The 22,114-nt window shown below is 36.9% G+C and overlaps 2 protein-coding genes across 2 annotated transcripts; both read left to right on the top strand.

Moving 5' to 3' along the window:
• The first annotated feature begins 402 nt into the window (after positions 1-402).
• LOC120213756 (vesicle-associated membrane protein 721-like) lies at positions 403-20,819 on the top strand. The gene is made up of 6 exons (XM_039211813.1): positions 403-562; positions 643-763; positions 934-996; positions 1,248-1,559; positions 4,778-4,780; positions 20,806-20,819. The coding sequence occupies exons 2-4, from the start codon at positions 662-664 to the stop codon at positions 1,389-1,391; spliced, it is 309 nt and encodes a 102-aa protein (XP_039067744.1). The 5' UTR covers positions 403-562; positions 643-661; the 3' UTR covers positions 1,392-1,559; positions 4,778-4,780; positions 20,806-20,819.
• On the top strand, positions 15,311-21,671 carry LOC120213755 (uncharacterized protein sll0005-like). The gene is made up of 13 exons (XM_039211811.1): positions 15,311-15,657; positions 16,043-16,192; positions 16,476-16,646; positions 16,829-16,972; positions 17,596-17,701; positions 17,851-17,999; positions 18,130-18,255; positions 18,436-18,579; positions 19,272-19,359; positions 19,613-19,986; positions 20,214-20,537; positions 20,717-20,947; positions 21,499-21,671. Exons 1-13 carry the CDS (start codon positions 15,415-15,417, stop codon positions 21,631-21,633), a joined length of 2,385 nt encoding a protein of 794 aa, XP_039067742.1. The 5' UTR covers positions 15,311-15,414; the 3' UTR covers positions 21,634-21,671.
• Positions 21,672-22,114: the final 443 nt, after the last annotated feature.

The raw sequence follows: 22,114 nt of genomic DNA on the forward strand, positions 1-22,114 counted from the left end.
CAAGGAGAAAAGAAAAATCGAACTCCTAGTTTCACATTTTACAATAGCGTGCGCTGTCATGATCATCATATCACCTTCTAGGCATACCCATTAATGGGGCTTATCCATGCTACTCTCATTTATACATTGCAGCTGCCTGCTTTCATTTGGCTGCTATTTGGGTGCTAGAGTGTTCATATTGATATTGAAGCTATAGGATGTTTGCATAACGGATTGCTTTCATAGTGAGAAAGGGGAGATATTCCTTTCCTAAAGTTGTTTTAATCATAGATCTACATGCTGGATTTCTGGTATGATTTTGTTGAACTTGGCTTCGGTGGGAAATGAATCAAGAGCAAATTTTTATTTTTTTTCTAACTCATAACTTCTTAAATTCATGTTTCGTGTACTAATGTTTATGAATTACTTTTGGTTCTGCAGCCTACTGTGTAGTTGTTGTTGAATCTGTTGGCAGGCAAGTTCCGATTGCATTTCTGGAGAGAGTTAAGGAAGACTTCAACAAGAGATATGGAGGAGGGAAGGCTGCAACTGCTACGGGCAAAAGCCTGAATAGAGAATTTGGGTATCTATCTCTCTTTGTTTCTTCTTATAGATTTACTTTTTGACTTCTTGGATACATGCATAGCTCTTTGTACATAATAGGTCCAAACTGAAGGAGCAAATGCAGTACTGTGTGGACAATCCTGAAGAGATCAGCAAGCTTGCTAAAGTGAAAGCTCAAGTTTCTGAAGTCAAGGGTGTTATGATGGAAAACATTGAGAAGGTAATAGGTTGCTGCTAATTATATCACTGTTCTAGGTGTAGTTTGAGGGTTAAAACACGGCAAGATGCTTACAACTTTTAAAACCATGGCATACAAAGCAAAATGAAACTTCAGGTGTGTTGCTTGTAGCATGTTGTTTTCTTTCATTAATAACACTTTTCTTTGACCAGGTCCTTGATCGTGGTGAGAAGATTGAGTTGCTGGTGGATAAAACTGAGAACCTTCGCTCACAGGTTAGCCCTATACTCCTATTTAAACCACATTTTATGGACGACCAAAACAATGGCTTCTTTGTGCTTTGATCAAGTTGTTTCCTCTTCAGTTCTAGAAACCATTATAATTCTTGGTCTAAGTTTTCTATTATAAATATTGTCTACCATGGTCTCTTTATGCCTCTTATTTTGATACGTCATATAATGCATTTAACTCCGATAAATGTTAAACGCAAAAAGTACGATGCATTGAACTTAAAATTGGATTACAGGCCCAAGAATTTAGGCAGCAGGGAACAAAGATGAGAACAAAGACGTGGCTTCAGAATATGAAGATAAAATTGATTGTTCTGGGTATCCTCATTGGCTTGATTCTCATCATCGTGCTGTCAGTCTGCCATGGCTTCAATTGTTAATCTGCCTCGGATTTCCTTTGTTCCAACACTTTTCTGCAATGCTGACTCGATTGTCTTGATAGATTGGTTTGCTTTACTTTGTTGTTTTAAGGTGCGCATTTCTCCCTTTGCTTGCCATATAGTAGGATAGATGGAGACATTGTATCTTGTTTGATTGTATAGGTCATAGTTCGAGCTTCCTACAATAGATATATGTCCATTAATCGTTTCTTCTCAGATGTTGTAATGGAGAAATACTCGAATGTCTCTGCATTTCTTAGTTTTCCTACTGTGTTGCTTTGATTCTTAGTTCTTATTAGATACATCATAATAGTGATGTCTCCAAATACACAAATGCCTATGACTATATATAGTAAATACCAGGCTTGGACCTTCCTTGGGGGAGGTTGCTTCGAGTCGAGGAAGACTCGTGCATATCGAGTCAATGGTGACTCGGTTGTCTTGAGTTCGTGGTGTTTTAGGTGTTCAAGTCAGCAGGGTCGGTCTAATGAGTTTTAATGTCCTGAACGAGATAATAATTTTATGTCCCTATACTTGTACCGTCTAATAGACAAAACATAAATAATTTTTTTAAAACGAAAATGTAATAGAAATTATAGTCAAACAATATCATTACTAATACAAACCAAAACCTACAAGGCTACAAATATCACCTAAAACGATGCCTTCGTGCATTTTTTGAAGCAAAAACCTCTATTATTTTACAATAATCAAGACTTTGTAAAAATTGACTTTCGATGTGTAACAACCCGAAAAATTGAAAAAAAAAATATATAATTGTAATTTGGGGTTTTAATTAAGTTAATTGGTGAAATTTGAGGATTTAATTGGAAGTTTTTAAAACTTGTAGCATGTTTTAAAAAGTGGAGGAAATTCAGTGACCAATCACTGAATAATGCCAAGGAGTGTCGGCAGATTGTTCTTCTTCTTATATGCGTGCAAATTGATTCTGGTTTCATACCAGAACAATTTGCTAAGTTTTTACCCCCACGCATCTCAACTTTCAACCACGATCCTGACGTCGTCCGACCTCCGATCATTGTTTTGAAAACACCATCGTGTTCATCATCGAGCGAGGAACAAATCCCTTAGATTAATTGAAGCGAAACGCTGCCAAACGCCGGGAATTTCCAGTCAAAGTCTCGATGTATTTTTTTAGCTAAATCGCCGAGAAAATCTTAAATTCATCGCTGATCGTTGCTCCGTTTACGACACCTCCCGCACCATCGCGTTCCTTGTGCCGTTCCGAGTCCGCCGGTGTCATCCTCGATCTCCGTTGACGGCGGCGCGTGGGGAGGTGGATCAGTCAAAGATTCGGCCGAGTCGAAATCGAGCTCTCCGCCGTTCAAAAATTTGAACCGATCTTTGTAAGTATCTCGAAATCGCTCAAAATAATTTTTAGAAATTTTTCCGTGATTTTTAGAGCCCCGGAGGACATCGCACGCGCCCACACGCGCCGCCGCAGGCGAGTGAACGTTGGAAACTGGTTTTGACCGGTTTAACCGGTTTTGAACCGGTTTTGACCGGTTTGACCGGTCACGACCCGTTTACCCGACCCGACCAGTTTACCCGACCCGACCCGTTTACCCGACCGTTGACCCGACCCGTTGACCGTTGACCGTTGACCGGTGCTATTCTGGGAATTAATTCGGTTTTGGTGCTATTCTGAGAATTAATTCGAAATGGGTGCTATTTTAGTAATTTTTCGAAAAAAAATAATATTTTGGGAATTAATTTGAAAATGGTGCTATTTGTGTAAAATGTTTGAAAGTTTGTTGACCTACTTTGACCAGAACTTTGACCGGCTTTGACCGGCTATTAAACGACCTTTGTTTTCGACCGAGAATACCTATCCTGATAGTTTTCGACGTCCCGAATCCGTTTTTGGGGTCCGTTTTGCTAAATTCAAACCCGAAAGTCTCCAAATTGTCAGTCAAAACCGTTGACTTTAATTTTGACCAAGAATTTGAAATTTTAGAAGGTCATACTTTATGTTTTTCGACGTCCTGAGTTTGATTCCGAAGTCTATTTTGCCAAATTCTGACCCAAAATTCCCAAATCGAGCATGTGAACTCAAAAAGGCTTAGTATCTTAATGTTTTGATTATTTTAAGAGTTTTGGTTAAGGAATTGATTCGACAAAATATTTTATGAAGGTACTCGTGTTTCACCTGAGCAAGGATCAATTAGGTCCGGTGTTATCCATTCGTCAGATCAGTCTGAACCGCGTAATACGAGAATTACCCGTAGGTTTCAGTATATTATTTAAATAATATTTAGATTATTTATATTAGGATTCCAATAAGGATTTTTCCAATTCGTAGGGTCTAGCGCTGCAGCAGAACGTGATCGACATACCCAGTAATAGGCTTCCCTATCTGATTTCCCAGACTGTTACAGGTGTGTTTCCTAACAGTATTATATTACTGATTTAAATAATTTATCTGAATACCGAGTATTTGATATTTGATTTGCTGTATATTCTGATATAACTTCTGAATTAAGGTATTTCATACCGATTTCTGAGATCTGCTTATCTGATATTTGAATTATTGATTTGAATTCTGATTTCCGTATTTCTGTATATGGTTTCTAAGTATGAAATATTTGTTATGTTTTAAGTGATTAATCATTGTTTTCAATTTAATACATTCATTGTCATTTGGGGGGGGTATTGTTGAAGGAAGATTATCTGCAGACTTCTCGGCTTTGTGCTCAGGGTCTAAATGGCATGTGCGGTTGGGTGTATGGTTCTGGGGAACCTACACAACTATGATGTGAACGGATGGGGTTAGTGTTCATGTTTTAAAAATAAAAATAAAAACATATTGCATAAACCGATTTCATTGAAAGATTTTATCTGTATATTTTTCTTATATACTGTATGGAGCACACTGAGCTTTTTAGCTCATTCTGTAGTTTTTACCCTTTTTCAGATAGTAGCAGACAGTAAGCTAGCAGATTTGGCATCAGTGGAAATCAACTACTTATTTTGTACGAACATATATTTCTATATGTTTTTCAGTTATGTTTGGTGACATGTATTTGCTATAATTTTGGACATATCTGTATTATTAATATAATGTATTGTAAGATAAAAAAAAAAAAAAAACCTCTGAATGGGATATGTGACAACTTAGGTTTGAGTCTAACTCACAGACCGGGTCTAGGGGGTTACATTTGGTGGTATCAGAGCTTTCGGTTTTAAACACTCGGACTGTACATGGGTCCTAAATTTTGGATTTTTAAGAAGAAAAAAAAATGTCACCTTATATTATGATTTAAAGTTTTCTCGAGATCCCTGATGCTAATGTGACACATGTTTCAAATTCTTTCTGTAGAGCCTTATAGATCCAATGATGAATGCTGCTAGAGGTCGTAGGACAGGACGTGGACGTGGTAGAGGGCGAGTCACTCGACCTTCTGTTACGATAGACGATCCGATATCACCACGTGATCCTCCTGTTCCGCAAGTAGATCCGACTCTTTCTCATGATGATCAGTTTACTCCTATGGGAGACCCTCCCGTCACTGAAGATGAGGATTCTGAGATGAATGAAGACGCCATTAATAGAGCTATCTTCCGCATGTTTCAGAGAGCTGCTAGAGCCCCTAGTAACATGACGGCAGTGGAGATTTCAAATTCTCTGGTTGCTGCTGGTGTAGTACCATTTGAGGGTATTACTGGTGGACCTCCGACAGACGCTGAGTATTGGCTGGAGGACACAGAGAGGATTATGGATGAGATGGACCTCAGACCTGAGCAAAAGTTAAAGGGGGCCCTAACTATGTTGAAGAAAGAAAGCTTCAGATGGTGGCAATCCATTTCTGGTAGTATTCCGAGGAACCAATTAACATGGGATCTTTTCAAGACGCGCTTCCGGAGTCGCTACATCGGAGAGAGATATCTGCAGGAGCGACGCCAGGAGTTTCAGAATCTGGAGCAGGGTAATATGTCTGTTATGGATTATGAGGTTGAATTTATCCGATTGAGCCGATATGCTCCTGGACTTGTGGATACTGAGACAGATCGATGCTTGAGGTTCGAGAATGGACTCAGTTATGAAATCAGGAGTCGAGTCGCTACTCACCGAGAGAGGAATTTTGATGCTTTGGTTGAGATAGCCAAGACTGCTGAGGAAATAGAGCGACTGGGTATGGAGCACAAGAGAGATAGTGATCGAGCTCAAACCCGATTCAGGAGGCCTTCTGGTTCTGTTAATTCTTCTGCACATCCTAGCAAGAGAGGCAGGGGTGATTCCTTTCAGAGAGGCGGTGCGAGTGTCAGACCTGTTGCATCTGGTGCTTCAACTTTTCAGTCTACTAGACATGGTGAATCTTCTGGGTTGCAACCTTTGCAGACATGTGATTACTGTGGGAAACATCATCTTGGGGAATGCAGAAGAAAATTTGGCACATGTTTTAGATGTGGTTCTAGTGACCATATTATAAGGGATTGCACAGTGTCAGTTTCTACAGTTCAAACACCAGCTCGTACTCCCGCTCGTACTCAGAGTACTGTTCAGACTCCTGTAGGTGGTCGTACTCAGGAGAGAGCACCTGGATCGGCTAATAGAGGCCGAGCATCTCAGAGTAGGGGTCCAGTCAGATCTGAGGCTAGACAACCTGCATTGGTTTACACTGCTAGACTTCGACAAGATCGAGATGGGCCTAATGTGACTGCAGGTACTGTTACTATTCATTCAGTTCCATACTTTGCATTGTTTGATAGTGGCTCTACAAATTCCTATGTATCACATTCCGTTTCTGAGGGTCTAAATATTCCTGTTGAGAATACTGAGCGTTCAGTGATAGTTCAAAGCCCCTTAGGCAAATCCATCGTGTTGGATTGTATTTTTAGAGAGTGCCCTATAGAGATCAATGGGGAGATTTTTCTGGCTGACCTGATAGAGTTACCCTTTGAAGAGTTTGATTTGATTCTCGGTGTAGATTGGTTGGACAAACATCGAGTAAATATTGATTTTGAGACTAAGAGAGTTGTTCTGAAGACCCCAGATAATCGAAAGATTGTAATGATCGGGGAACGACGTGGATTTCTGACGAATGTTGTGTCTGCCTTGGTAGCGGAGAAGATGATCAGGAAAGGTTTCGAGGCGTTTCTTGCTTATATTTTGGACACTAGGAGATCGCAATCTGATATTGAAGGCATCCGAATTGTCAAAGACTTTCCCGATGTTTTTCCCGAGGAGTTGCCTGGATTACCTCCAGATAGAGAAGTCGAGTTTAAGATTGAAGTCTATTCTGGTTCTACCCCGATTTCAATGGCTCCTTATCGTATGGCCCCAAAGGAGCTTAAGGAACTGAAAGTTCAACTCCAGGAGTTGTTGGACAGGGGATTTATCCGACTCAGTGTATCACCGTGGGGAGCCCCAGTTCTCTTTGTCAAGAAGAAAGATGGGACGTTGAGACTCTGTATCGATTATAGGAAACTGAACAAGCTCACGGTGAAAAACAAATATCCTCTGCCCAGAATCGACGATCTATTTGACCAATTTCGAGGGGCTTCTATCTTTTCAAAGATAGACTTAAGATCTGGTTATTATCAACTTAAAGTGAAAGATTCGGATATTCCGAAGACTGCTTTCCGTACTCGATATGGGCATTATGAGTTTTTAGTGATGTCATTCGGGTTAACTAATGCCCCTGCTGCTTTTATGGATCTGATGCATAGGGTATTTCGACCTTATTTGGACCAGTTTGTAGTTGTATTCATTGATGACATACTGGTGTATTCTAGAAGTGAAGCAGAACATGAGGAGCATTTAAGGATTGTTCTTCAGACTCTAAGGGAGAATAAGCTATATGCTAAGTTGAGCAAGTGTGAATTCTGGCTCAGCGAAGTGACTTTTCTTGGACATATCGTCTCTGCTAATGGTATTCAGGTGGATCCGAGCAAAGTGGAGGCTATTCTGAACTGGAAGCAACCCAGGAACGTCTCTGAGATCCGTAGTTTCTTGGGTTTAGCTGGTTACTACCGTCGTTTCGCTGAGGGGTTCTCCCTTATTGCAGCTCCTCTGACGAAACTATTGAGGAAAGATGTTCCATTTGTCTGGTCTGAAGACCAACAATCTAGCTTTGAGAAATTGAAGACTGTTTTAACTCAAGCCCCAGTGTTGATTCAGCCTGAATCTGGGAAGGATTTTTCTGTCTACAGTGATGCTTCTCATTCTGGATTAGGATGTGTTTTGATGCAAGATAGGAAGGTTGTCGCTTATGCGTCACGTCAATTAAGGCCGCATGAGTGTAACTATCCTACTCACGATCTGGAATTAGCTGCTGTGGTTTTCGCTTTAAAGATCTGGAGACACTACCTCTACGGAGAGAAGTGTTATATGTATACTGATCATAAGAGTCTGAAGTATCTACTTACTCAGAAAGAATTAAATTTGAGACAACGTCGCTGGTTAGAACTTCTAAAGGACTATGATCTAGAGATAGAATATCATCCAGGAAAGGCTAATGTAGTGGCAGACGCCTTGAGCCGTAAGGCGATATCAGATCTCAGAGCCTTATTTGCCAACTTGAGCTTATTTGATGATAACAGTCTGTTAGCGGAGCTACAAGTTAAACCTACTTTGGCCAAGGAGATTAAGGCCAAACAACTCCTTGATAGCTCGTTGCTTCCTATTATTGAACAAGTTAAGCAAGGATCGAGTTCGGAGTATACTGTGGATCAGGATGGTATTTTGTGTTTTCACAGTCGTTACTGCGTCCCTAAAGATGATGAGTTGAAACGAGTTATTCTTCAGGAGGCTCATAGTAGTCCTTATGCTATGCATCCTGGTGGGGACAAAATGTACAATAATCTCAAAGAGCGCTACTTTTGGACTGGTATGAAGAAAAATATTTCAGATTTTGTGGCGAGGTGTTTGACTTGTCAGCAGGTTAAGGCAGAGCATCAGCATCCATCTGGATTGTTACAGTCAATTAAGATTCCTGAGTGGAAATGGGAGCGTATTACGATGGACTTCGTTACTGGTCTTCCTCTAACTCCTTCCAAAAAGGATTCTATCTGGGTGATTGTTGATCGACTCACCAAGTCAGCGCACTTTATCCCTGTTCGGGTTAATTATTCTCTGGATAAACTGGCTAAGTTGTACATTTCTGAGATCGTTAGACTTCATGGTGTTCCGTTGTCTATCATATCTGATCGAGATCCGAGATTCACTTCCAGGTTCTGGAAAGCTTTGCATGAGGCTATGGGTACTCGTTTGAATTTCAGTACAGCTTTTCATCCTCAAACTGATGGACAGTCTGAGCGAGTGATTCAGGTGTTGGAGGATATGTTACGGGGCTGTGTGATTGATTTCCGTGGTAGTTGGGAAGATTTCTTGCCATTAGCTGAGTTTGCTTACAATAATAGTTATCAGACAAGTATTCGCATGGCACCGTATGAGGCTCTGTATGGACGTAGATGTCGTACTCCTATATGTTGGACAGAGTTGCATGATAGAAAAACTTTGGGTCCAGACTTGGTACGAGAGACTGAAGATACTGTTAGACTGATCCGTGATCGCTTAAGGGAGTCATTTGATAGGCAGAAGTCATACGCAGATAAGCGACGTAAGGATATCGAGTTTGAGGTTGGAGATCAGGTTTTTCTCAAGGTATCTCCATGGAAGAATGTATTGAGATTTGGACGTAAAGGTAAACTGAGTCCTCGATTTATTGGGCCGTATCGTATTCTGAAGAAAGTTGGACCTGTTGCTTATCAGCTTGAGTTGCCTTCCCAGCTCAGTCGTATTCATGATGTTTTTCATGTTTCTATGTTGAGGCGATACCGTCCAGATCCAGATCACATCATTCAGGTTGATGAGGTAGAGCTGAGACCTGATTTGTCATATGAAGAGGAGCCTGTTCAGGTTTTAGAGAGAGATGAACCAGTTCTTCGGAATAGGCGTATCCCAATGGTTAAAGTTCAATGGAGTAATCGTAGCCCCTCAGAAGCTACTTGGGAGACGTTGGAGTCAATGGAGATTCAATTTCCGCATCTATTTTCATAAGGTAAATTTCGAGGAAGAAATTTCTTGTAGAGTGGGAGAATTGTAACAACCCGAAAAATTGAAAAAAAAATATATAATTGTAATTTGGGGTTTTAATTAAGTTAATTGGTGAAATTTGAGGATTTAATTGGAAGTTTTTAAAACTTGTAGCATGTTTTAAAAAGTGGAGGAAATTCAGTGACCAATCACTGAATAATGCCAAGGAGTGTCGGCAGATTGTTCTTCTTCTTATATGCGTGCAAATTGATTCTGGTTTCATACCAGAACAATTTGCTAAGTTTTTACCCCCACGCATCTCAACTTTCAACCACGATCCTGACGTCGTCCGACCTCCGATCATTGTTTTGAAAACACCATCGTGTTCATCATCGAGCGAGGAACAAATCCCTTAGATTAATTGAAGCGAAACGCTGCCAAACGCCGGGAATTTCCAGTCAAAGTCTCGATGTATTTTTTTAGCTAAATCGCCGAGAAAATCTTAAATTCATCGCTGATCGTTGCTCCGTTTACGACACCTCCCGCACCATCGCGTTCCTTGTGCCGTTCCGAGTCCGCCGGTGTCATCCTCGATCTCCGTTGACGGCGGCGCGTGGGGAGGTGGATCAGTCAAAGATTCGGCCGAGTCGAAATCGAGCTCTCCGCCGTTCAAAAATTTGAACCGATCTTTGTAAGTATCTCGAAATCGCTCAAAATAATTTTTAGAAATTTTTCCGTGATTTTTAGAGCCCCGGAGGACGTCGCACGCGCCCACACGCGCCGCCGCAGGCGAGTGAACGTTGGAAACTGGTTTTGACCGGTTTAACCGGTTTTGAACCGGTTTTGACCGGTTTGACCGGTCACGACCCGTTTACCCGACCCGACCAGTTTACCCGACCCGACCCGTTTACCCGACCGTTGACCCGACCCGTTGACCGTTGATCGTTGACTGGTGCTATTCTGGGAATTAATTCGGTTTTGGTGCTATTCTGAGAATTAATTCGAAATGGGTGCTATTTTAGTAATTTTTCGAAAAAAAATAATATTTTGGGAATTAATTTGAAAATGGTGCTATTTGTGTAAAATGTTTGAAAGTTTGTTGACCTACTTTGACCAGAACTTTGACCGGCTTTGACCGGCTATTAAACGACCTTTGTTTTCGACCGAGAATACCTATCCTGATAGTTTTCGACGTCCCGAATCCGTTTTTGGGGTCCGTTTTGCTAAATTCAAACCCGAAAGTCTCCAAATTGTCAGTCAAAACCGTTGACTTTAATTTTGACCAAGAATTCGAAATTTTAGAAGGTCATACTTTATGTTTTTCGACGTCCTGAGTTTGATTCCGAAGTCTATTTTGCCAAATTCTGACCCAAAATTCCCAAATCGAGCATGTGAACTCAAAAAGGCTTAGTATCTTAATGTTTTGATTATTTTTAAGAGTTTTGGTTAAGGAATTGATTCGACAAAATATTTTATGAAGGTACTCGTGTTTCACCTGAGCAAGGATCAATTAGGTCCGGTGTTATCCATTCGTCAGATCAGTCTGAACCGCGTAATACGAGAATTACCCGTAGGTTTCAGTATATTATTTAAATAATATTTAGATTATTTATATTAGGATTCCAATAAGGATTTTTCCAATTCGTAGGGTCTAGCGCTGCAGCAGAACGTGATCGACATACCCAGTAATAGGCTTCCCTATCTGATTTCCCAGACTGTTACAGGTGTGTTTCCTAACAGTATTATATTACTGATTTAAATAATTTATCTGAATACCGAGTATTTGATATTTGATTTGCTGTATATTCTGATATAACTTCTGAATTAAGGTATTTCATACCGATTTCTGAGATCTGCTTATCTGATATCTGAATTATTGATTTGAATTCTGATTTCCGTATTTCTGTATATGGTTTCTAAGTATGAAATATTTGTTATGTTTTAAGTGATTAATCATTGTTTTCAATTTAATACATTCATTGTCATTTGGGGGGGTATTGTTGAAGGAAGATTATCTGCAGACTTCTCGGCTTTGTGCTCAGGGTCTAAATGGCATGTGCGGTTGGGTGTATGGTTCTGGGGAACCTACACAACTATGATGTGAACGGATGGGGGTAGTGTTCATGTTTTAAAAATAAAAATAAAAAACATATTGCATAAACCGATTTCATTGAAAGATTTTATCTGTATATTTTTCTTATATACTGTATGGAGCACACTGAGCTTTTTAGCTCATTCTGTAGTTTTTACCCTTTTTCAGATAGTAGCAGACAGTAAGCTAGCAGATTTGGCATCAGTGGAAATCAACTACTTATTTTGTACGAACATATATTTCTATATGTTTTTCAGTTATGTTTGGTGACATGTATTTGCTATAATTTTGGACATATCTGTATTATTAATATAATGTATTGTAAGATAAAAAAAAAAAAAAAAAAACCTCTGAATGGGATATGTGACAACTTAGGTTTGAGTCTAACTCACAGACCGGGTCTAGGGGGTTACAGATGCTTAGAATTGTTAATCCGTTCAATCTATCTTGAGTTATTGTGCTTCGAAGATAGGATTTAAAGAGCTTTAATTTTGAAAAACTTCTTTCCGCGGAAGCAACCGTAACCGGTACTGTTAACAAAATTTTATATGCTATCAACACATTAGGGAACATATTCATTCTTCTTGCAAACTCCATTATTTGAATAGATGTCCGTGGACTTTCACCTTAGTGTCAGTAATATTTTCTGCAAATTTGTAACTCCATAAATAAATCTTTATCATCAATATCAAATTCTTCACCACTTGTCAAATTAGACTCAAGATTTAAACAACATTTTTTTTAGTTCGTCATCAAATAATGAAATTAACTTTGAACCATCAAACAAAAAACGAAATATAAACTCGAAATATTACATTTGTTCAAATCTACTTTCCAATTGAACAAGAGTCATATCTACAAGAATAATAAAGTAATCCTTTCGAAATGCTTCTTGAGAAGATTGTTGTTCTCTTTCGGTATTTGGAATTTCATCAAATTATTTTTTCTATAAGAAATACGTGTTTTAGGAAATTGAGGTTCAACCCCAATATTATATGCTTTGGGCTAATTTTTTATATATACACACTATAAGCACTAGAAAACTGATGCCCCCCTCAAACATGTTGCCCTGGGCTAAGGCCCATCTGACACATGTATTGGGTCGGGCCTGCGAGTCAGTCACGAGGAAATTAGCTTTTGTATAAGTTGATACAAGTTTTCAGGATGAACAAGTTTGTCAATGTTGGATCCAATGCATTATTTCGTGCATTTTGATATGATGGTTGACGGTGTGTATCTGTGATGATCGTTTTCTTGATTAATATTTTCTTTAAACTTAATTTCTAATATTCTATTATTTATAAAGGTAAAATACACAAATGGTCCCCGACTATCTGTACGGTATTGCTTTATTTTCGACTTAAAAAATTATAAAATAGTCATCCGATTATAGAATATTACTTTGTTAAGTCTTTCAACTATTAAAAGTTACAAAATAGTTACTCGATCATTTATTATGTTCAAAACTCGCCTTTTTTGTTAAAAAAATTGGTGGTTGTCTAAGCTGGACGTTAATATAATGGTTAAGATATGATAGGTTTTTGAGATTTCATGATCATATTTTATTATATTATAGTCAGTAGGTTAACGTTCAATATAGAATATTGTCATTTTTTTAATGAAAAAGGTGAATTTGGAACATAATGAATAGTCAGGTGATCATTTTATAACTTTTAATAGTCAGGGACTCAACAAAGCAACACTCTATAGCCTAATAACTATTTTGTAACTTTTAATAGTCGAAAGACTTAATAAAATAGTAGGATGACCATCTGTAGTTTACCCTATTTATAACAATAGGGCAAACGAAATCAATTGACCAAGTAAAAATTTATATATATATATATATATATATATATATATATAATATATAAATCTTCCACGAGATAAAAGTATAGGAAGCTAAGGTTGTTATTAAATTGGTTTTGCTTGGTCTTGAGAGCAAAGCCAAAAATCTCTGCTTCTATATGTGGTCGGAAAAATAACACTAAACAACTTCCCTTGTCATCAATCGTTATATCACGTGTCCGTCACTGTTCTTTGTAGTTAGTTTTTTTTAAATTAAAATCTTTAATCAATTTTTAATTTATTTATTAATATTTGATTTATTCATCGATTAATTTAAATTAATTGTTATATAAATTTATTATAGAATGGTTTAAATATGCATTTGGCACATGAACTAGGCATGTGATTCTAAGTTGGTACTTCAAAAAAATTTACTTTCAGTTGCACAAGGTTATTAACCTTGAGGTCGTGGGATCGAGTCCTATGGAGGGCATTTCATAATTCGGAGGTCTCCTACGGAAGTTGCTCTCAACCTAGTGTTGGGGGCAACCTACTATCTTACCTCCCCCTTACCCCATTACATATGAGAACAAGGGATAAAAAAATATTGATTTCTTTAATATTTTTATAACTTTTAATTTTAATAATATAATCTTATATTTTCACATAATCAAAATTTATTTAAGATAAAATTAAAGTTTGAATATCAGTTTTTAAAAAAATGAAGTATAATTTAAGAGGAATTTGTCAAATTCATATGCTAACTTAGTAACAAAAACCATAATTAAATTTTATATATTTTAAATTTTAAATTTTATAGAAACAATTCTTTCATGAATTAAAATTAAATTTTAGATATATATTTAAATTTTATAGAAACAATTCTTTCAATTTATTTTTATTTAAAAATTTGGATTATTAATATTTAATTTTTCATTTTACTAAAGTATTTCTTAGCCGGATCTATTTCTAATATTACTTAAAAAAACCAAAATTAATTAAATAAAAGGTTTAAATATAAAATAAGTGCTCAGAGTATAGTGTTTTTTCACGAGTATGTGTCTAAACTATTTTTTAAATAATCCTTGTGCCTAACGTTACAAATGTTATCACTTTAGATGCTCGGATCATCAACGGCGTTAATTTCATCCGTTAAGTGACACGTGTCATAATATGATGATTCTAAAAAAGTTATATAAAATTATAAGAAAAAATATATTTTAAAAAAACATAAAAAATTGAAATAACCCCAAAATTTTAAAAATCTTCATTTCAACCCTTAAATCTATATCGATCGTCAGTCTTTGCCGTCGATGAAACTCCATCCGACCTCACCTCCCCTGACTACCAAAACCCCTATGAATCATGATTGATCGACGACGGATCGACGTTTAATACTTCGTGAACTCTAGGATAAAAATCACGATCTCATTTGATTCCAACGGTCAGTCGGCAACAACTACGACGACATATGACTAGAAGTATGGCAATGACTATGTTGGCGGCGGTGATTGTGTGGGTATAAAGGAGACGGGTTAGGGTTCAAATTAGGGGATTTTAGGGATTTTGTGGTTTTTTTTTTATAATTTAAGAGAATTTCTAGTTCTTTTTATAAATATAATAATATTTTTAATATTTCTTAAAAAATAAATTTTAAAATTATCATATTGTAACATATGTTACTTAACGAAAAAAATTAAAGTCGTTCACGATTCAAACACCTAAAATAATAAAAATTATAATGTAATATATCAAGATCATTCAAAAAATAATTTAGACAATTACTAAAAAAACGCTATAATTCGAACCTTGTTTTATATTTAAGCCAAAATGAAAACATGAATTCCACACCTCGTCGCACTACGCACACTCATTCGCGGGAAACCAACGGTTATTAATTTAGAGGTAATAAAAACATTAAAATATTAAATAATGAGCTTTCCTTGCTCCAGCTTTCGCCACGTGTTCCTCCGACGGCCAGACTCTCCTTTCACTAAAAACAGAAAACAAAAGAAGAAGAGTTGAAATGCACTTTTTTTCTCCTTTTCCACTCAAAATTCTTCAGATTCAGAAAATCAAAACAATCTCTCTCTAGAGTTCGTTTCCTTTTCCTCTATCAAGGAGTTCCCGTAGTCGATTCCGCCATGGACGTAGCAGCGCCGCCGCGGCTCGTCTACTGTGGTATCGATCCGGTCCGTTTCTCTTCTCCGCGCTCCAACAGTGTGTCTATTCGTACGCGAACCAGACCGGTTCTGGTTCGCGCCGTAGCAACCGAACCTAAGCCAAGTCGTAACGCGCCGTCTCAGTCTCCTCCTCCTCCTCCTCCTTCAAACAACAACTTCAACGGCTCCTCCAAGTCCTCGTCATCTAAAAAATCCATGAACGGGGTAATTCATCAGCTAAAAACAGCATATAAATATTCATTTTTTCCTTCAAAAAATAAAGTATAACAATCTAATAAATATTTATAAGCTAAAAATATATAAAAAGTAAGATTATAGTAAGTTAAAAAATTCAACATATATAAATAAATCTAATAAAGATTACACGTTTAATGTCATATATATATATATAGGATGATTTTGTTATTAACTTATCATTAATTTGGTTACTTAATGATTAAATCAAATTAGTTCGGTAGGTTTGTTCATTTGGGTTTTACTGAAAATTGATTATTAATAAGTATAGAGTTTTCAATTTTCAATGATGATTTATTTTGTAAAAGTTTTAGTATTCTTCTACTTAATGCTTTGATGATAATTGAACTACCAGAGGATGGGAGAAGTTTCGCAGGAAATAAAAAGAGTGAGAGCACAAATGGAAGAAAATGAAGAGTTGGCTATACTAATGAGAGGACTTCGTGGGCAAAATTTACGAGACTCACAGTTTGCTGACAACAATATTCAGCTTCGGTTGGTTGAGGTAAAAATACTTTGATTGTATCTTATTTGTGTCATGTTTGAATTATAGTATACGTTTATTCTCTTACCTGGATGTTTTAGTACATGGGAGTAGACAGCTCATTTCATTTCTGAAAAAGTGGAATATATTGAAAGCTTTAGAAGAGTTTAATGAACTTAGGGCAGGTGTAGTGATGTTTTGGCGGAAATCATCTGTTCGGATTGCTGTTTCTAGCCTCTGTTCCATTTATTTATTCTGCTGTATTTTTGGCTGGTCGTGTATAAAAAAATTTCTCGTTGCCTAGGTTGATGAAAGCAGTGAGTTCTTACCATTGGTATATGATCCGGCTAGCATCTCTGCATACTGGGGAAAACGGCCTCGTGCTGTTTCAACTCGTGTTATACAGTTACTATCTGTTGCTGGGGGTTTCCTCTCACGTTTGGCTATGGATGTGATAAACAAGAAGGTCAAAGAGGTGAATACGTGATGCTTTATCACCTACTTTTCATGTTACCTTCTGATTTCTGAATGAGCTAATTGCCATAATTTTTTATAAATGATTCTCTCTCCCTCCTTGATGTTCTTTCATTAAAGTGGCTAGCGACAAAACCCACGCATATTTTTTCTCATTCAAATTTGTTTCTGTTTTATTAACAGAATGAAGTGGCTAGAGCTATTGAATTAAGGGAAATAGTTACCTCTTTGGGCCCTGCATATATAAAGCTTGGGCAAGCATTGAGCATTCGACCAGATATACTTTCTCCTGCTGCAATGGTTGAGCTGCAAAAGCTTTGTGATAAGGTAGAATTATCAAATTGGCATTTCTTCATTCTTTCCCTTCAAAGTTATTATATTGAATCAGTTTTTTTTTTCAAAAGGTTTCCAAAAGAAGTAATTTATCAGGAATGAAGAAATTTAATCCTTACGTTAGAACCATTATTACAAGAGATAAATAACACAAGAACATGACCGCCAATTAGTTCTGATGCCTGTAGATTTTGTTGTCTTACAATTGGGACGAATTCCTCTATAGTCTTCAACCTCAGAAATGTCTTCATTGGATGGCATGACTTGTTGCGCCCAAATTGTCAATCCATTTTTATAGACTTAAAACGTGACATGCATTTTATATATTGGTTTTAATACCATATCAATTTGCAAATCAATAGGTTTCGGGGAAATTGGTTTGGACGGAGACAGAGCCCTCTTGATTGGTCTCTGCAACTTTTCATCCCTTTATGCATAAACCATTCACAGACTTCAGCTTTTAGATTTTAGTGTGAAAGTTCCCCCCCCTCCTAAACTGCTGAAAAAAATTCTGTAATGTGGATATTATTAGTTAGCATTAGTATATTTTTATACTTCTTTAAGGGTGTATTGTAAGTATATGTTTCTAACTGACTTTTCTTTCCACATATGTGAAGGTTCCATCATTTCCAGATGACATAGCAATGGCTCTTATTGAAGAGGAACTTGGTCAGCCATGGCAAGAAATCTACTCTGAACTTTCCTCTTCGCCAATAGCTGCTGGTAATCTCAGCTTGAATATGTTGCATACACACACACACACAAACATATATGCATATTTATTTATATTATATTATGGAGATAATTTTATTAGTTTTTACCTGCTATTCCAACTTTAAATTTTTTGAACTGTTGTGGGATACTTTTGGCAGCATCTTTGGGACAAGTGTATAAAGGACGCTTGAAAGAGAATGGAGATCATGTGGCTGTCAAAGTGCAGAGGCCTTTTGTTCTTGAGACAGTGACTGTTGATTTGTTCATCATAAGAAACTTGGGTCTGGCACTTCGAAAGTTTCCTCAGGTATATAATATATATGTTAAAGCTTAGCTTTTTGCACTACATTTTCCTTCTTATAAAGATGATTCGATATTCTTTAGCTGTACTGTTGATAATTTCCTGTTCTTTGTTCGCTTTCCTTTATTCATTCCAGATCTCTATAGATGTTGTTGGGTTGGTTGATGAATGGGCTGCACGATTTTTTGAGGAGCTAGACTATGTTAATGAGGGTGAAAATGGACAACTATTTTCTGAAATGATGCGAAAAGACCTTCCACAGGTTAGTATGGTATTTTTTTAAGGTATTACTTTATGATGTCTGCTGAAGTAGCTCCCGATTTTGGAGAAACCCATATGATTATTCTATTTCGGTTAAAAAATGTTATTTCAAGTTGTTCTTTTTAGCTAGTTTCGTAAGAATATGTAGTGAAATCAATAGATTCTTAAAATTTGTTTTCAGGTTGTTATTCCAAGGACCTATGCCAAATACACATCCAGAAAGGTTCTTACTACAGAATGGATTGAAGGAGAGAAGCTATCACAAAGTACAGAAAGTGATGTTGGCGAACTGGTCAATGTTGGAGTCATATGCTACCTAAAGCAGGTAATTGTCATCCTACTTCATGTCTAATGGACATATGGTCAAGGAAGAAACTTGACTTTCACGTCAATCTTTCCTGGGTGCATCCACTTTTTTGTCACTTGTTTTGGATAATTAGTGTTAAAATGGGATTAGTTGCCTTCTCCTGTTAAATATTGATCCTTCAACTTATTAATGATAAGAAGGGTAGTGATGTCAGCAATGGTCGTGAGAGTTTCAATTTATCAGAGTGGCAGTACTGAAAATATTGGGACATTTAGGAGTGTTATTCATTCCTGCTTTAATTTCTAAACCACTAGCCAATTCCTTAGATATTTAATCCTATCCTGTGCAATTGGTAACTTGTTGCAGTCAAATTGTAGTTCTAAAATTCACTTTCATTTAGCTAGTTATATCGAAGGATGAGAGAAGGAATCTCTCATACACATTTCTTTTGGCAAGGCTATTTATCTGTGTTTCATAAATATTACTATGTGCACTGTTTGTGCATCAATAACCATCACTCAAAGTATGTCTTCACCTTCCTTTCTGCACTTATCAACTGTTGGGTACTTATAACTGCTACTAACAAGTCGTGTAAAATTCATTAAATGGGTCACCAAACATTTCTTTGTTTTTGATATTTGAGTGTTCTACATCAGACAAACACCTAAGCTTATTATCTAATCCGTGTGGCTTCCTCATTTTGATTTCAGTTGCTTGATACTGGGTTTTTCCATGCGGACCCTCATCCTGGGAACTTGATCCGTACTCCTGATGGAAAGCTAGCCATACTTGACTTTGGTAAGAATTAATCTTAAGCTTAGACTGGAGAATATTTTTTGGTCAACATGTTTAATGGCATTGCATAGGTTGAATTACTTCTTTGTTGAGAGATTGATATATGGTTGTCTTTCAATAGTTATTTAGTATTTCTCTTTACAAACTATTTATCTTATGTTGACCATGCATATAAATGCTAAGTTGTTACTGTGAGAATACCTTACTCATCAAGTCTTTATTTTATAGATTTTAAAGTTCACTTCTGTTGTAACAGGTCTTGTGACAAAATTAACAGATGATCAGAAATATGGAATGATCGAAGCAATTGCTCATCTTATTCACCGTGACTATAAACAAATAGTTAAAGATTTTGTTAAACTCGGTTTTATTCCTGATGGGGTTAATTTAGAACCAATCTTGCCTGTTCTGGCAAAGGTTTTTGACCAAGCACTTGAGGGCGGGGGCGCGAAAAACATTAACTTTCAGGACCTGGCAGCTGATTTGGCACAAATAACATTTGATTACCCATTTAGGATACCTCCTTATTTTGCTCTTATTATTAGGGCAATAGGGGTGTTGGAAGGAATAGCTTTAGTGGGCAATCCCGAATTTGCTATTGTGGATGAGGCCTATCCCTACATTGCACAGGTATGAATATTGTCTTTACTATGTCTTTTGAAAGTAAATTGATTTATAGGTGTAATTGTGTTGTGAAATAAGCATGTGGCTAACCAATCACCAATGGATATTTAGATAGGAACAATATGAAACAATGCAAACATTCGTACCATTGTTGTTGTGCCGTCTTAATAAATCGGTCCATCTTTTCCTGATTATAACATTTATCGTGTCCATGTATAATATTCTATGAACAGAGATTGCTTACCGATGAATCCCCGCGGCTGAGGAATGCTTTGCGTTACACGATATATGGGAAATCAGGTGTTTTTGATGCCGAAAGATTCATCGACGTCATGCAAGCCTTTGAGAATTTCATAACTGCAGCAAAAAGTGGAGGTGGGGAAAATATGAATGGAGATATGGCTGAACTAGGCCTTCTACAGAATCAAGCATATATTACCTTCCCTAGATTTTTACCAAGTGCATCTCAATCAAACCAGCCTCTTCAAACCCGAGCAGCCTTAGCATTTTTGCTGTCCGAGAGGGGGAATTTTTTCCGTGAATTTCTTCTGGATGAGGTAATATTTTTCCGAGAAAGTTGCTCATTTTGTGTTCTTTATATTCTTCTTTCTCTTTTGGTGTATGTATGTATGTATGTATGTATGGTTTTACCTTCATCATCCTTACCGATTCGTTACGGCATTTCGGTGTGAGGTTGCTCGGATATCTAACTAATGTTTTCGTGTTTGTTAAACAGATTGTGAAGGGCATTGATGCACTTACCAGGGAACAGTTAGTACAAATACTGTCAGTGTTAGGAGTGAGAAATGCTGCGCCGGTATTTAGCTTGGTTCCAACAGTCGGACCCTTCAAGCCTGCAGGACTTTTGCCTTCAGTTACGGAGGAAGACAGAATTATATTAAATAACGTCCAAAAAATTCTCGAGTTCTTAACAGCGGGAAGTTCTATACCAACGACATCAAGTCAGGTACTCCAAACTTTGCACCTTTTATTTAGCAAATGACATAATGTCAAAATTAGTCCCCAATATTTGTCTGAATAATCATTTTGGCCCCTTTGTTTGAGCACTTTAACCCTTGGCATTTTAATTTTTGGTCAAAATGATCCATACTGGATGGAAAATTTTGGTTAACTAACGATCCACACATATTATTGACATGCATTTTCATATATGTTAAATTGTTGATCTGTCACATATCACGCCACCCAAGTTGATGACGTAGCATGTGACACATCCGTAATTAATTACGTGAGAATGTCACGTCAGCAACGTACTTTGACTATTAGTCGACTAATGATTTTCATCCAATTTAACTAAAAATTGAAACGTTGAGGGATAAAATACTCTGAAAAAAGAATAGACTAAGGTAATAAAATAAATGTTGGAGGCTAATTTTGACATTACGCTTTAACAAATATTTACAAAGAAACTCGTCTCTTTCAGCTCTTTCAGAGAGTATTATTGGTTCGTTATTCATGTCTGAGTAATTGATTTTCATTTTGTTGAACACGAAACAGGGTGTAAATGTTTCCCGGGTCATCCAGGAATTGCTTCCAGTGTTGCCAGGCATATCAGCCAGGGTTCTTCCCGAGGTGATTAGCCGGTTATCGTCTCGGGTATTAGCTCGCTTAATCCGGGATGCCCTTTTGTAAGCATCTTCAACATAACCCACTGACTTTCTTCAATTGTGTATATATACTGATATTATATACAGAAACAATTTAGATGTCGTTTGGCATTTATACACAATAGATACACAAGATTTTGAGTGTGATCATGATTAAGAGAAAATTATTTAATTAAATTAAAATTAAAATTATAAAATATGTAAATAACAAAGATCGAATGTATGGTTATACTAATTTTATTAACTAACATTTATAACAAGTGACTTAATTAAAATTATTTAAATAATTAAACGATTTAATTATAAAAAATTAGAAGATATGTGATCTCTCGTTATTGAGTGATCACTGATGTAACTTACCCTACAAAAATAAAGTTGGTTCTTGTTCTCAGCTCTAAACTTAATTATTTGCACTCAAAATTCAATTTTATTCAACTTTCAAGAAGAATAAATTTGATTAAATGCAGAAACTACTGAAATAAACAAAAATCAGATTCAATTTTTTT

The sequence above is a fragment of the Hibiscus syriacus genome, unplaced genomic scaffold (genome assembly GCF_006381635.1).
Source record: "Hibiscus syriacus cultivar Baekdansim isolate YM2019G1 unplaced genomic scaffold, ASM638163v2 tig00110044_pilon, whole genome shotgun sequence".
Classification (NCBI taxonomy): Eukaryota; Viridiplantae; Streptophyta; class Magnoliopsida; order Malvales; family Malvaceae; genus Hibiscus; species Hibiscus syriacus.